Below are 16,905 nucleotides of genomic sequence, written 5' to 3' on the forward strand. Positions count from 1 at the left end.
AGGAACTGGGAAGCACAAACCTTCCCATGCTGATCAAGCTGGGAGCTTTCTCCACATTCAGCTTGCTAAGAACAAAAGGGCAGTACAAGGGTGGTGAGATGAGACAAATCCCCCCAGCAAGTGCGAGGTTCACTTGGCTGAGCTTTGCCTCCGTCATCTGTAACATCCCAAACAAAAGCACCTTTAAGTCATTTCCTCCCTTTTCCTGGCAAACTTCTCCCCAGAGGTCCTGGTGAGCTGGAGAAAGCTACCACTGGAACAAGGTTTGGACAGAGCTGTGCTTGGCAGATATCACCCCTCACAAAGGGGTCTCTCACCTGCTCCTGGGCTCGGAGCACAATTCCAAGCTGTGTGTTTCCACCTAATAAAATGCTTACTCACTTGCAGGAGGCACTTTGACACCCTTGGCCGCACGCTGCTAGATAAGGAGCATAAAAAGAATTCGTTGCTGTTATAGGGGATACAGCAATATGTATCCTCAAATGAAAGATCCTTTATAAGCCTGGTTATTATTCAGGCAGTGATCTCGGATCGCTCTCGGCAGGCTCAGCTCAGCTGAGGTGTTAGCGAGCCACTGCGAGCGGGGACTGCGAGGTGTCACGTTGGCCTTCTGTTGTTTCAGTACATCCTCTATCATCCCAAGTCGGAAAACACTTCCCTCTTCTTCCACGCATGTCAAAAGCACCATTTGCCATTTAGATTTAGGGAGCCAGAGATAGCCCTGGTATAAACAGGTGCGAGCCCGCATATGTCAGTAGAATTACACCTGATTTTAATGGGCTTACATTTGGCCCTTGAGCCCTGGGGATCCCTCTGGGAGCAGAGGCTGTATTAAATATTAAGGGCCTTATTCTCCACCCCTGCCTATGCTGGAGTAATTAAATCTCCATGCAGACCCATTGATTTTCAACCACGTTCTCCTCGTGTGAGGAGGTAGCGCTCGGCACGAGGGAGGGAGCACAGCTGTCCCCTCGAGGAAAAACACATCCATTTTTCCTCCTTACAGAAATTTCATCCAGAAGAAAACTGTACCCAACATTAGGTATTTGCAAAATGTGCTTGGGTAAAAGAATGCAAATAGTCTAAAATTAAACAATGACTCCAACTCTTCCCCATTGCCTCCTGCCTGTGACAGCACCACTGCCACCGCTTTGTCGCTTCTTTCAGGCTCCCGGCTCTGTGAGGGCCACAGACAATCCCTCTCCTTCCCAGCATCAGGACCTTCGGAGCCAGACCTGCCAGGAGCTGGGTGATTTCCCATCCTCCAAGCCTGCTCCTGGGTCTCCTGAATTGCTGTGTAACCTTGGACAAGCCCCACAGCTGCTGCCGGCCTCTCCAGGGGGTTACGCTCATTAGTTAATTCCGGTGCTTTGCCTGGAGCTAGCGCCTTTTACCTGTGTCTATACAAGTATTATTGCCAGCTTCTGATCTTTTGAGCTTGCAGGGCTGTGAAAAACGACTTTGGTTTTTCCTTAAATGCCACGGAGTTTAGAAGTGTGACGACTCACACTGTGCTGTTATTCTTTCCAATTGAAACCTAATGATGCGTGCATATCACTTAACTCTGATGTCAATAATCAGCACACCGCTTGGTCTTTGCCGTGGCTATTAGGGGGAATGAAAATGAAATACCAACTCCTTTTTATCCTGTTACTGTACCATAATAACTAATAAAGAAGTAATAAGTGAGACGTGGGGAATTTCCAGGGGAGTCATTACTACAGAGCAGACCTAAAGGCACAACGTGAAATCCAGGAATATTAGCCAGCCCTGGATTCCCAGCCAGTGCTTATCACTTAAGTTTTACTGCTGCTGTAGAATAAGTGTTTACAGAAGAAGTTACCATGTGGAAAGTATCAGACCGTGTCCTGGAGTGGAAACCGAGCCTGAATCAAAGACATCCTTGCAGGTAAAGACCACCCTGTGCATCAGCATCGCATTTAGGCTGGGCCACAGTCAAGACACAATTCCAGCATTTCATAAATCTCACGCTCCAGAATATGGGAAACGTTTCCCAGAAGAGCTCTAAATCACCTCTGTCTGGTTGCAGGATGAATCGTGTGTTTTCCAGGGATTCTTGCATGGGAGAGCCCACACAGAGATCTCAGGGCAATGGGTGAAAGGAAACCATGTAACAAAATACTGAGTTCATGAGGTTCAAACCACCTGTAAGATGGACAACACATTTTCTGGATTACAAATTATTGAATTCATGGTTAGGAAGGAGCACTCATTTTTTGGTGGTCATATACATAGGATGCAGCGGTGATTCCTTGGTTTTCCTCCCCATAAATGAACTGTCGTTTATCCATGAACTGTCATTTATCCACGTGTCAAAAACCTGTCACTGCTCAGGAATTCTGTCTTCAGCAGCTGCCTGGTGCAGGGAAAACTTGGACCTTTACTTGGCACAGTTGTATGCACCTTATGTACAGCTGGAGCCTCCTCTGCCCCTCAGCACGGACACCACAGGGCTGACCTAAGCAACCCCAGCTGTTTCTCCAGCCCCGTGCTGGAAGGTGCTGTCACACCTTACAGCCCAACATGTTCATCCCCCCCCTTTCCAAAGCACAGCCTGGTTCGGTTAAATCTCATAGCACAATCCCACCAGTATCAAGCATTTCCCTGCCATCTGATTTCCCCATCTCCGAGTTCCTGCTTTGTTTATCCTATTAATTCCAACCACCCCCTCTTCCCCCAACACACACGCACGCAGCCTCATTTACAGCATCTTCGCCAGCAGAAGCCTCCCCAAAATATTCAGGGCACACCAAGCGAGCACTTACACGTGTGGGGAAACCCTCGTGACTGGAGATTTTTTTTTTTTTTTCTCTCGAACAAACATGAGCTCATGATTTTAATTTTTTTTTTTTTTAAGCTCTTAAAGGAAAAAAATAAAAGAGAAGCCCCGAGGAGCGGCATTCCCGGCTGCCGTTATCCAACCGGGGGCAGCGGGACGGCGCGGATGCTGCACCGGGAGCCGCGGGGCCGCCGGGGCTGAAGGCTCCCGCTCGCAGCCTCCTCTTCCTCGGGTGGTTTTCCCTCCCTCCTCCTCCTCCCCCCCCTGCATTTCCTCCTGCACCTTTAAGAAGCCCATTGCCGCCGGTGGGATGGTGTGTGCTAAAGCTGCACAGAGGAAGTTACGCAGCCGGGATCAGGCACGGAGATAAAAGCTCCGATTGTGATTGAAAGTGAGAGCAAAAGGGATTTCAGCCTCGGCATTAACTTGCGAGGGGAGCCGGGATTGCACAAAGCTCCCCCGGCCATCTGCCCTTGGGGGCCGGCGGCGCAGCGCCTGCCCTCCGCGCTGGGCTGGGCTGGGCAGGGCAGGGCAGGGCTGGGCTGGAGGGTGTGTTTTGGGGGTTCCCCCGGCCCCGAAGTTCGCTGCTCCGCCGGGAGCCCCGCGCCGCAGAGCTCCCTCCCGGTAAGGACCCGCAGCGCCGGGGATGGGGGGAAAGCGGGGGCGGAGGGGGGGCGGGCAGCGCCGGCATCTGCCCCAGCCCCGAACGCTGCGGGTCCCCCCGCGCCTCCCAAGTTGTTCCCACGCTTTCCTGGGGTGTCCCGCTCTCTGTCCCCCTCCCCAGAACATCCCCGTCTCCCCGCCGCGGGATGGGGTTTATTTTCCCACTTCGGAGTTTGGGAAGCCGGGGGGCTCCCCCAGCCCGGGGGCACCGGCTCCCCCCGCCCCGCCGATTCCCTCCCCGGTCCGTGCAGCCCCCCCAAAGTCCTTTAGTGTAAAAGAAACCGGGGAGGATGGGGCGGAGCGGGAGCGGCATCGGGTTTTGCCGGGAACCGCGAATCCATCAGGGAGAGAGGTGGAATGCGAGTGCGATTTACAGGTTTTCAGCTGGGAGCCGCGCAGCGTTATCGCGGGGTTCGGGCTCCCGTCCCCCCGCGGGTGTCCCCAACTTCGCTGTCCAGGGCGCGGGGAAGGGATGGTCAGCGTGGGAAAGAGAACAACTCCCGCTCCATGAGAGCGGGGGGAGAGCGAAGAGTTCGTGGGGAGAGCAACACTTCTGAGAGAAAATTAAAAACTCCTTCCTTGAGTTTACTTTCTGCTCTTAATCCGAGAGCAGCTCAGTTGTTGCTCAGCGTTGTCCCTTTATTTCAATAGGGTGTTAATCCAATAATAAGAAAAAAAACTGGAGCCAGCTAAGCCAAGACACAATCTAATTTTGTGTTTTTAATACTCTGGCTATCAGTCCCCAGTGAGTGCTGAGTACTCTTCAAAGAGAACAAAGAGCATCGATTCTATTTGTTCCCATGAACTCCAGTTTCTTAATAATATCAGGTGAAGATTTATTGTCTGAGAATCAAACCAAATCAAACAGGGTGAAACCTTTAATTTGGGGAGCCTCTCTGCCCCGTTTGCAGTATGTTGGCTCATTCCAGAGCAACACTCCAACTGCAAAGGGACTGGACTGGCTAAGTAAGTGTTGAGCCACAGACTTCACCCCAAACCTGCTTGCCTGGCTGATGGACTGACAGTAAATGCATTTTTCCCAGCAAATGTTCATTTCCCTGGGAATCCGTGACATTTAGCCAGCATAACAAGACACTAATAGATATTATAGATCCTTTCTACCTGGGTTTCTCCCTGACAGCCATTCAAGTGCAAGATATAATTGTTGAGGCTATGAAAATAGATCCATAAACTTAACAGCACTGGAGTCCTCATTAAAACTACCCTGCTTGTTTTCTACACAATAGCGGAGTCTCTCACTCTCCACTGTCATCAGGCACTTGGCAGTGACCAGTTTGATGTAATAATTAGGAACTGACTTGTTATAACTGAAAAGACAGCTCTGATGTAAGTAGGACTTATAAACACTGTGTCACACTGGCTTATTATTTTTACTACATTTACTCATAATATAAAAATAGCAGCCAGTCTATTCTTTTTCTGGGAGTTTATTCAGGTCCAACGCAGCTATAACAGGCTCTTCGTTGAGAGCTGGCAATGAAGCATGAGAGACAGCTTCTCTTTTCTGAACTCATTCATCTCAATCGGCAATCTTTCGAGCAAAAAGGGGGGAAATGGAGATGGTAGCAGAGCGGTGTGAAGCCTCCGAACACGGATCAATGCATCTGTTAACCTGGAGTTTCTGAGCTTTAGTAACTGAGCTTCATGAGAAAGCAAACGCTAAGCATGCTGTTGGAGCAGACATGCCTCAATTGTGGAAGAAAAGTTGGGGAAACAAATAGAGAGGGAATAATCCAAAGGTAAATTTCTGTTCTGGGTATGTGCCTCCACCTTCTCGGATGAGCTCTCCCTCCTGAATCTAATGCTGAGAGAGAGTTTGACTTTTTCCCCCTCCCCGCTTCGGTTCTTTGTCATTTTGTTTTGTAATTACTTACAATTTTTATAGCTCTACTGGAAAGACAACAAAATTGCAGAAATGTTGTTCTAACCTGAAATGAATACTGGGAAGGTCATTGCTCTTTGTATTAGGTGAACCTAAATGTTATTAGGACTTTAAATTGTTTTTTATTAAATGTTATTGTTCAGATAAATCATATGTGGGGATGCTGGACAATGTATCTGTCTCCCCAGCTGTCTTATTTATTTGCTTATCTTTTTAGGACTATCAATTTGTCTGTCTATCCCTACTCTGTGTCTGCATATTCCCCATCTTCTAATGACCCATAGCTGCTTCTTGATATTATTTGAAGACCCATTAAAGCTCCTGCTGTCCAGCTGCTGTTGCAAAGCAGATACCTTAAATTGGGCAGCGCTCCTTCCCTTCTCCCAGACAGCAGAAAAGCCATAAGCATCTTACTATGGATTGCTCTTTATTAAAGTTGTATATCTCCCTGATACAAAAACCTGTCTGGTGGCTTGGAAAGCCCAGCTGAGGGCTCTGCCTCCTGAGGGACCCCTGTCGTACAAGTCCTCTTGCTCCAACTGTCCCCTCTCGCTCCCACCTAATTTGTCTTCCAATTTCTTGCAGGTCCCTCCTGCTGATGAGCTCTGCCTTTGCCCTGACCATGAAAGAGAGAGGAGACCTCAGGTAGCCCCATGGCTTGCAGCTGAAGGCTTTGGGAACTTGGTGCTCCGTCGCCAGAAGGCAGAGTGGGGCAGGAATCCTCGCCACCACCACAGGACGCAGTGGGAGAAGCCAAGGCCAGCCCTGCCCCAGTCACCCCAGTGACCACCCAGCACCTGCTGGGACCACCGTGCATCTGGGCACCTGACCTGTTCACGCTGACACGACCATCCATCGGGGAAAAAGGAATTTTAGCTCCAAGCAGTCTCTCTTGTCAGAGTTGTACTCATGACCAGATGCTCTATTTATTTTATGTGCTATGTTCAAACACCCCAATAATTAAGGCAGACACAGGTTAAGGCACTTTCCACAGCGAGGCATTTGGAGCAGACCAGAAGGTTGAGGAAAACCTGATCCAGCACCATCTCACGGCCTCTCCAATTTACTCCTATCAAATTTCATCAGCAACTCAGAACTTGATCTTTGTATTGATTGACTGGAGTCACCTCTAGATATTTTCATGCTGATTTGGAAGACCTTTCGTACAATAAAAGGGGGAAAAATGAGGTTAAGGAAGATTTTTGACCACTGATCAGCAACTCTGGCCAAAACTTTCCCAATCAAGTGAATTGCAAAGTTGGCTTCCATGCCGAGAGGAACTTTCCACATCCAGATACAGCGTGCAGAGTGGGATCATCCCTGTTCCTGTCTGGATCTCCTTCGACTGGAGCATTTTTAGATGAGGAGTTTCCATGCTGATCCCGAGAGCCACCCCTAGCCCAGTAGCTGCCTTCCTCGGGACTCTCGGCACTGCCCTCGCCCAGGGATCCCGCGCTTGGCCGCAGCTGCCATGCTCTACCTGGCTGCTCTCCTCGTGCACTGTGTCCCCTTGGCCATGGGACAGTATGACATTTGCAAGTCCTGGGTGACCACGGACGATGGCCCATCATGGGAGTTCTATGCTTGTCAGCCCAAGGCCATGCGGATGAAGGATTACGTGACCGTGCGGGTGGACCCGGCAGGAATCACCTGTGGGGACCCTCCAGAGAGGTTCTGCACCCATGTAAGTGTTTCCCTCCTTATTTGCTGGCTTAGAACAGACTCTGCTGGTGGCTGGAGGCAGTGTCCAGCCCAGGTGCCACTGTCAGGACATTCTGGGTCAGGGTGGCCACAGTGGCCACTGCCTGGAGCTCTCAGTCTGCAAAGAGGGGAGAAGGCACTCTGCCCATGCCGGTGCTGTGCCAGCCCTGCAGCAGGGATGGTGCTGGCATGCTGAGGGGAGGGTGAGGAGGAGCCAGGGAGGGCTGAACGAGTCCCAGATAAGGTCTGGATTTTGGAAAAGCCCTGCCCCTGCAAGCAACACAACGTGAGCTGCTCCTCTACTTGCTAAAGCGTGTGGGGTGTGCTCGCCAGTCCCATCCCAAAGGGCTGCTCCAGCACTGGGATTTTATAGGATATGGGTGCGTGGTCTCAGTTCGAGGCAGAGCGAAGGGCAGGGCAGTGGGGTAGTTTGGCCCCTGCACACCCACAGCTCTGGCAGTTGGTCTGACAGCCACAAATTTCACTAAAGCCCCTGAAAATGTGGTTCTCCCTCTCTTCTAGGCTCCACATGAAAGGGCTCTGTGGACAGACATTTGCCCTTGTAGTTAAAATCTTTAACTTATTTTCTCTTAAATATTAATCATTGCATTTCATTCCGTGCACCACAAAGCTCAGCAGGAACATTTGATTTATAATTCACAAGGCTTTACATTGTTAAAGAGTTCAGGGGTCAAAGCAAAGAGCAAAACAGTAATGCCCCCTCCCAAAGGTCCCCCAGGAGTGGTCCAAGCACACATTTAAGGGACAGACACCAAGCCAGCCCATGCTGGCAGGGTTTCCACTGGGTTGAGCACTGGACAAGGAGTGTCTTCTAAAAGAGTTTATTTTATAGAGTTTTATTATAACAAGAAGGGGAGTTCTCCCTCTAAATCAGTGCAGGGAGTCCCATTTTCTATTGCCAGTGCTACCCCATGCCTCAGTTTGCCACCAAATAAATACCCTGGGCCCAGACAGCTCAGGGCACCTCTTGAAAATCGAAGAGAAAAATGTTCTTTGACACCAAGGAATGCCAGACATTTATGACCATCAGAACATGCTGCCAGTAGTTACCCAGTTCCCTCCAGCCTCAGGGCTCTCACTAGTACCAGGGAAGACATTTCCACTAATTCCAGATAAGTAGCAACTTTTCCTTTTAAAAGATCATTTGAAAAGAAAGATTAAGTCCAAGGTTGCAAATAAAACCGTTAACTATTGATGGGTCAGTCTGTATTTCCATTTATCTGACTGACTGCAGAAGGATTAAAAGGAGAACACCAGATTGAACCCTTCCACTACACTCAGTGCAGCTCCTTGCAAACCCTCTCTGGTTAAGGATGCTCCACTGACCTCCAAGGAAGCAAAAGACACAAACTGCAATCAGCTCTCTGCATCTCTTGATTCAGTCAATACTGAGCTGAAATCTTTCTATTCTGGGCACCAGCAGTATTTCCTTGTAGCGTACGCCTGCCATGTGCTCTAACACTTGCAAACACCGTGTACAGCCGTGAATGAGAGCTGCACAAATGCAAAACATGGATTTGCCTTCCTGTCCCTGCCTCACCCCAGCCTGGCCTGGCTCTTGCCTCCCAAAACAGAAACCAGCACTCACAGCAATGTCCCTGAGCAATTCCCTGGTGAAGAATCAGGCTAAGAACAGGAACAATATGTTGCAAGGTATTTTTTAGATTCTTTTGGGATAGGTTTGTGAAATCCCACTGTATTCACGGCCCTTTCTCCCCCATCTTACACCAGTGCTGTTCTCTCCAGAGGACTAAAGAGTTATAAAAACAAAGCAGAGGAAGAGCAGCCTTGCTGAGGTGAGCAAGGAGCCCACCCAGCACTCAGTGCACAGAGCAGGAGGTGGCTGCAGGAGAGATCCAGGCTCCAATCCAGCCTTAGGACTGGAGTGGTGCGGGCTGGGAGGCCATCAAGGTAAATTTTCATGGCCTCTATCACCGAGAATGACATGTGGCCACTTACTGCTGAGCATCCCCTTATGGTCAGTGGAAAGTGGAATCAGCAAGAAATGGCCCTTCCATTGCCGGTGCTGGGTGGTGACTTGACACCTATTGACGTGCAGGGAGAGGGAGCGGTGCCCGCAGAGGATGTGAGTGGAGCTCTGCTCCCCCTGCACTAAGGAAGTGCTGGACAAAAATCGATGTCTCTGCCCACGGATCGTTACAAGCTCCGAGCCCCGGGCCTCGCTGCGAGAGGGGAGGGCGAGCAGCTCGCACAAACCCGGAGCAGCTCCTCGCTGCCAACCTGCTCAGGTGCCTTTTGGTGTCCTGTTATCCTTTCTCTTCAGGTTTTAATTATTTCCTTGTAACAGGTGGGTTCTCATAGGAGCCTGGCTTTCCAGCAGAGAAGTTCTTACGGTGACTGTATTGCTTTCTTAGGTGTCTTTCAAAACAGCAGGGGACTGTCCGTGCAGTTAAACTCGCGTTACTCAGAATTAAGCACAGCCCAGCGGGGCTCCTGCCCTGCTCAGACAGCTGCAATCAAAACTAAAGACACACAAACACCCCTCCATGCTCAAGGCAGCCAGACAGGAATGAGCTGCACCATATCCCTGTGCAGGGCAGCGCTGTGGGCAGGCGAGGAGCAGAGTCCTGGTGACAGCCAGGACCTTGTCAGACAGCGAGTGTGTCCTGCGAGGCTGCACAGCCCACGGGACCACGCACTGCCCTGCCACAGCTCCAGCAGTGCTCACAACACTCCTGCACGAGGAGGCTTCAAGAGATGGCAGGAATTATTTGGAGGACCGTCCTTTGTGTTTTGTAGCAATTCTGGTCACATCTGGCTGCTTCCTTCTCATTGGGAAGCGTTTTGCTGCTTATTAAAGTCAAGTGTTTTGCTTTTTCCACAGTTTCTGAACCTGTTCCTATTCATGTCAATGCCTTTGTGGCAGGGTCACCTGAAAAATGAATTGTACTTTGCCTCCTGTCAGGGCAGGGGGAGTGGTGGGAGCAGGAAGATAGATGGATAAGTAAATAAAAGCCTGAATGAAACTGAAAGTGTGACTGAAGACTAATAGGGAACAGATCTTTTAACCAAGGATGTCGAGGGAGTGGTGAGACTTCAAAGATCACATACAGGGCATGGCACGGAGCAGATGAATGTGGATTTCAGAGATGTGGATTTCAGAGGAGAGGGGTTTGCAGGGCAGGCACAGCTGGGAAATGGCCAAGCTGCACATCCACATGGGACAGAGGGGAGATGTGGTGTTCCTTCATCTTCCCACCCTCCTGGGCAGGAGGAGGAGGGTGGCACAGCTGGCAGGCTGTTCCCAGGTGCTGAGATACTCTGAGATGCTGAAGCACTTCTTTGATACGGAGCAGGGACCTTTGGGAGTTTCAAGCGTCAGCATTTCGCACGCAGGATAAAAATTCCCCAGGTTTTGTGGGGAATTCACACACGGGGCGTGCAGTGGGGAGCAAGCAAACACCAAAGTCCCAGCTCCAAATACGTTTGCAGCTCAAGGGGTTTCCAAATCATCCCAGCAGAAGCAAGGAGAGGTGTCCATAGCACGTGGTCATTATGGGATGGTTTTGCTGCTCCTTGGCATCCCAGTGAGAGCACAGGGAACCCACCTTGCTGCAGGAATGGGAGCCTTTTCCCCCCACAAAGGTGTTGAGACAGTATTGCTTCTTCTGACAACACTCTTTGATGCAGGGCCGAGCTCTCAGCCCATATTGATGGGTCAGGGGTATTTTTATTTGGCGTCAGCATTGTTTCATCAGCTAATAGAGCTTGTTGACTTTGGCACAGGTACATGAAAGGAAAAGGCTTTATTTATTCATTACACATGCAGCCAAATTGGATGTTTGGTTTAATTCTTAGCTAAACTTTTCTGAATGACATGTGGTTATAAGGCTTGTACTAAAGGACTATTTCTCCTGTGGACTCGGTGCTAAAATTGGAAAAAGCAGACAAACCTTTGGGCTAAGGAACCCTTTTCCCTGCATTCTTAGCCCATCTCATACAACTCTACCCAGCCATATATTCATACACCTGTTTAGGTGCAAACAGGGATTGTGGGTTTAGGGATGATTAAAAGCCAAAAGTTTTTCAAATAAGAAGGGAAAAGCCAAAGTTTTTAAAGGAAGAAAGGAAAAAGAGTTGCTTCAGCAATGCTCTACCAAAAGCATTTTTAAAGATGCAGCGTGATCTGGTGGTTAAAGGATGGATTCATCCCTTCTGATACCCTGAGCAGAAACCCACAGCCCTTTCCCAGCCCACCAGAGTTCTATCTTGTCTCAAGTATAACCAGGGGGCAAAGCACAAGGTATTCTCAGCCTTTTGACTGCCCTAGGGCTCAAGGACATCCTTTGGGCTAAGCAGAGCCTGTGTACAAGTCCAATGGAAAATCCTTTCCAAGAAAAGCGGATATTCTCCCTCCTCCTTGAATAAATCAGTGCTACCCACTGCTGGTTGCAAACCCATCCTTGGCCGTAGCAGAAGAAGTTGGAACTCCCCTTTGCCCTTCATTGTGGAACCCATATGGCCCTGGGGACGATCACTTTGCCTTTCTGCCAAAATTCAGCAGCACGAGGAAGTCACTCTGCTGTCAAATCACCTGTGACACGCCGGGCAGGGTTGTAGGGACGGAAAGATGTGACTTTCTTTTCACAGCTGCAAAGTGCCAACAGCCCCTCTTCCCCCTCGTAGCCTCCAGGATGTTAAAATAACACCTGGAAAATGCTCCCCTTTCCTTTGAGGAAAGCCTGGAAAAGACAACTTGCTGCCATTTCCACCTAGAGGAACGTTTCCCAATCCACCCCTTGCACCTGTTGTGACACTGCTTTTGAGTGTGGGAGAAAGAGCTTGGAGCCTTTTGGTTCTGTTCCCACCCTTAATCACTCCTCAGCATCAGGGTTGCTGCAGAGGACACTGTTTGAAGCCGGGATCAGTGGCTCCTTGCCCTTGGGGCCAGACCCTTGGGTTGTACATTATTAGCTGCTCAGCAAATTACACACTGCTCTTCTCCTGCCACCGAGGCTACTCCGGAGTGCGGCAGCATTTTGGTGTTTTAAAAGGAAAGGCTTCACAGAAAAATGAAAGAATACAATTCAGCTTTAAATTAGAGAATGCTGAGCAAACGGGATTTTCCCTCAACAGCCTGTAACAATTTCCTTGAATGCCCAGTTCGGGATTCATCTTGTTGTAAAGTGGGATGCTACTCCCCTAACAAGGATCATTTCCACTTGCTGATGGAACAGGCACGGTGATAAAAATGAAGCTGTCAAGCAGATTTAATTGGTACAGTGAGCAGAAAGTTTTCCCCCACCTTGAAGGTGTTCAAAGAGTAAACTACTTTTAAGAAAAGCTTTGCTCTTCAAAGGGAACAGTGTCCAGATGGGAAAAGCAGAAGAGAACGGACACTGAAGACTTGCTTGGAAGTGTGGTCAGAGCTGGGAGAGCAGATCTTACAGCAGCCCTTACACTCATATAGCAGCTCCAGCTACCAGAGGTTTCTACAGGCAATTTTTGAAGCCAGAGGTGTTCAGGGAAATCCTTCTTATTTATTATTTTAAAATTTGCATTGTATTCTATAGCATAGATATGATTTTCCACTAAACTTTAAAAGGAGTTCTCCCCACAGAAAATCCTGCCTGAGTTGGAAGGAGTGCTCTGCTACCACGCTCTGGTTTCCCTGAGTGGAAGTCCAGTTCTAACCTTAGTTTCAGATCCCAAACCACCTTTTTACCATCAGTTTTTTGAGACATGGAGCTTCAGCTGACCCAGTTACTCAGGTAGTTCAACACAAAACGCAGGTTTCTGTGCTAGAAAACACCAAAGAGGCTTTTTCCTCCCCAAACCGCACAGCACTGCTGGGTGACCATTCTGGAGATGTCTCTGGGGAGAAGCGAATGCCTGCAAAGCCCTGGCAAACTGCAATTTGGACTTGCAGCCTTCACCCCACATAGATGAGCCAGCCCCTGCAGCCTCAGACATGTCCCATGAGGTTCCCACTCATCCCCCCTCTTCCAGGCAGGGCCACCAGCATGCCCAGAGGGGACACACTGCAGCGCTGACCCCGCTCCCCCCCTGCTCCACTGCCCTGCCCTTGCTCCAGCGTTTGGCACCGGTGCCTCTGACATCTGCTCTGTGCTACACACGGCCAGGCTTAGGGGAACCTCTGCCTTTTGGCTCCGGGGTGGATTTCTGCATTTCTCAGCCATCCCCCGGCAGGCTCCAGCCACAGGAGGGGCCTGGCCGGGGCTGCTGGCCCAGGAGCTCAGCACTGCAGAGCCACCAGGCTGGGTCTCACCACGCTGGGTCTCATTCCTGCCGGCTCCCACCTCTCCCACTGGCTCACATCCATGCAGGAGCCTCTCAGGCAGCACCCCTCCCTCTGCTCCCCTCTGTTGAGGGGCTCCACACACGGTGCCACCACTCCAGCCTCTGCCAAGCTGCTGCACATCCAGCACAAGCAATGTGGGGTCTCTGCTCCCCCACTGCTGAGCTCCACATGGATGCTGCCACCACTGTGTCCAGTCCTGCCTTGACACCTCCATGTCCCAAAGGGAGAATTAGCACAGATTCAACTGGTTTCTACTCCCAGCCAAAGGGTTTGTAACTCCCCATCTGCTGGCTGAGTCAGCTGCTTCAGCTCTGTAGTGCTGCCAGTCAGGAGGTTTGGGGAGCCCTGTCAAAGGGGAGGATCACTGTCCTGCCCTCAGGGACAGCCAGGACACGTTTTGGGCTGGCACAACTCAGTCCAAACCTCCCACAGGCACCTGCTGAATTGTTCCCCTGAAACAGAGCATAAAGCAGCCAAATGCTTTGCACACAGCAGCAAAGGCAGAGTGCTTGATGCAGCAGACGCAGGAGCCCTGATCAGAGGCTGGCGTGGTACCCATCACCCAACTGTGCCCCCTCCACAAAGGCTCCGGGGAATATCTGCACCTCCATTTGAGGAGCACAGCAGAGCCTCCACTCCCTCCCCTTTCCCACCCCCGGGCTCTGCGTCCTGCCCTCCCCCATTCAAACTATCAGAGCCTCTCTTACAGAATAAATTATTAATAGCGGCGTAGCGAGCCTCTCTGCAAAGGCTGCATGTATTGAGCTTACAAGGCGCACAAGCTTTTAGAGAGCAGGACACTTTTCCTACTTCCTAAGCATTTTCTTAGTCCTGAATCAATAATGCACTCGCAGCCCTGCACACAGGTCGCTGCTGCTGTGCTCCTGCTGTTAGGGGCTGCGGACACCAATACATCTCTGTAGCAAAATGCAAGGGTTTAATAATCTGGCAAGGAAGGGATGGGGCGGAATCCAAGCAGCTTAATTTGTAAACAAGCTTCAGGGAAGTGCCTGGGAAGAGCAAAGCTTGCAACTCCCCGGTACAGAAAGTCCGGGTTTGGACACAAGCTACAAAGCAGTCAATGGGATTAAACTACCGCGATTTTGAACGCGTGCCCGTGGCTGCCAGCTGAGGGGTGTCTGGTTTATCAGCCTCTCATCCCAGGCTCTAGGTCACCCTGCAGCCCCCACTGCCGAAGGGGGAGGCTGAGGGGTGCAGCCCCGGCGGGGAGGTGGGGGTGGAGGTGAGCCCAGGGCGGCAGGAGGGATGGGGTTAGAGCGGCTCACCGGGGGATTAGCAGTTCACAAAGAAAGAGCCGCTCAAAAATGATGCCATGGGAGGCCGGGCTGCTGCGGGTGGTGTGTGTGTGTGTGTATATCTCCGGCACAGATGAGATTATCTGCTTAGGAGTGGAATTTTCCGGGCGGAGTTAACCCTTGTGCCGCCCCCAAATCAGCTGCACACGCCTCTCTCGGGACAGGGTGCTGGGCAGGGCATCCAGCAGCAGCAGCAGGGCTGCTGCCAGGACATCCCGGGGCTTTGGAAATGGAAGCGCTGCTTCCAGGTCACTCTGCAAGCAGCATGCTTGGGGCCCTTCTTGGAGAGGTCACGCACGGACTGGGCTGGTTTCAGGCTGGAGGTTAAAATTCCTCGTGTAACCAGATTTTCTGTTTCTGGCTTAGACAGAGTGGGCGTGAGGGGATTTGTGTCGGTGCAGGAGCGGTGCCGGCTGCGTTGCGAGGGTGGACAGGTGACTTGGGTCAGCCCTTGTGCGTGACAAGCTGCATCTCCCTCTGGATGCTCCCTTTGTAGAGGATGTTTCCTGCCTGGATGTCTGTCAGCCTTTTGCCGAGGTTGTGTCATTTACGGTGCACAGACCAGTTCTGACCCTTTTCATGAGATGCTGCCAGACCACAGGGAGAGTTTCAGAGACAGCGTGGGATGAGAGCAGAGAATTCCTTGAGCCTCACATCAAGGTGGGGTGAGGGAGCCACTACTTTGCCCGGCTGCAGGTGCCTGGGGGAGTGGAGCCCTCAATGCCCAGTGAAGCCCAGACTGCTCCTGACATCCCTCCCTGCCTCAGTTTCCCCACTGGGAGATAGGACATTGCACCGCCACCAGCCCACCCTGCCTGGCACGGTGATGGTGGAGAGAAGGGCACAGTGCTGAGCCTGGATGAAACACGAAGGAGATGCTTCTCGAATTCAGAGCAGGCTGGAGGGGGAAGGGGAAGAGCAGCCACGAGGAGGGCTTGAATCTCTTCTCTGGCGGAGAGACGGGCCCAAGGGAGCCGAGAGCCTTGAACGAGCGGCGCTGCTCGGTGAATGAGTATCTGCTTCAGGCCAAAGGGAAGAGGCAGAACAGCAAAATGTCTCGCTGAGTGCGTCCCGGTGTCTCGCCCGGAGCCGGCGGGGTCGCTTGTGCTGACTCACGGCTCCCGAAGCCGCAGGCAGGCACAGCCCGGCCCAAGGCCCGGCGAGCGGTGACCTTGTGCTCGGACAGCCTCGGATCCGGCAGGAAGGGGAAGGAAGCGGAGGAGCAATCAATCCCCCAAACCACGGCCGGGGAGGAGATGGAGGGAGTGACATTCGGCTGAGCCAGAATTAGCAGCAGATCTGTGGAGGGACCCCATTTCCACCCTATTAATAATTCATTCCAGCTCTGCCTTTACCTGCTCATAAACAGCAAACAGCTTGTTAGCGAGGACGCTTTTCTCCCCTTTTGCTGTCTCTGCCTTAATAAGAGCCCCTTGCAGATGGCTGGGGGAGGGAGGTGGCAGGGGAAGGACACACGAGCGAGCAAAGCACCCCACCAGCCCTCCCTGAGCTTCCCATCCTAGCCCAGCCCAGCCCAGCCCAGCCCAGCCCTTCCCCTGCAGAGCTGAAGCTGTGAAATAACCCTTCACCAGCACCCGGCTGCCTTGCCAGAACCGTCCTACCCACATTGGCCACCTAAAAACGTCCCTTTGGAGGAGCACCAGGAAGAGAAGAGTGATGCCTGGAGGATGTGCAGATGAAGGGCTTGCCAGAGCATTCCCGAGTGGCTCTCGGGCTGCAGCTGCACAGGCAGCCCAGGGGAAAACTGTATCTTCTACCTTATGAGACAGCTTCTGTCTTACCTAAAATATAGAGAGCTTGACCAAAGAGGGATTTTAAAGAGAAAGAAAAAAAATAAAAAGGAGGACACAGAGCATCTTGAAGAAAGTTATTAGGATTTTGTTTCCAAAAGGCACAGTTTTGCATTTGGAGCATCCCCAGAGTCTTCACAGTCCAATGCTGTGGTGCTGGCCCCATTAGGGACCTCTCCCTGCCCACTGACAGCAGCAAAGCTATTCCTGAGATGTTTTCAAGGAGGTTCAAATCACAGCTGTGCAGTGGGGAAAGCCCATGGCCCACCTGGGGGACAGGGGAATCGGTGCAAGAAGAGTGGACCAGCCAGGCAGATCCCAGTGTCCCCCTACATCCCTCAGAGGAGGGCACAGACCTTCACCTGGGCTCACAGGGAAGGGCCCGTGTGGGGCTCTTTGGCATAAGA

General features: G+C 51.4%; 1 protein-coding gene across 3 annotated transcripts in view; it reads left to right on the forward strand.

Moving 5' to 3' along the window:
- Positions 1-3,225: 3,225 nt before the first annotated feature.
- The window catches only part of NTNG2 (netrin G2), a 46,244-nt gene continuing 32,564 nt past the window's right edge, over positions 3,226-16,905 (forward strand). For 2 of the 3 annotated variants that reach the window (XM_069031504.1, XM_069031502.1), the window contains exons 1-2: positions 3,226-3,424; positions 5,952-7,050. In XM_069031504.1, coding sequence (XP_068887605.1) covers positions 6,838-7,050 — 213 coding nt within the window. In that variant the 5' untranslated portion in view covers positions 3,226-3,424; positions 5,952-6,837. Of the gene's footprint in view, positions 3,425-5,158; positions 5,224-5,951; positions 7,051-16,905 lie in introns of those variants that run through there. The other variant, XM_069031503.1, reaches the window with a different exon arrangement.

The sequence above is a fragment of the Aphelocoma coerulescens genome, chromosome 17 (assembly GCF_041296385.1).
Source record: "Aphelocoma coerulescens isolate FSJ_1873_10779 chromosome 17, UR_Acoe_1.0, whole genome shotgun sequence".
NCBI classification, from domain to species: domain Eukaryota; kingdom Metazoa; phylum Chordata; class Aves; order Passeriformes; family Corvidae; genus Aphelocoma; species Aphelocoma coerulescens.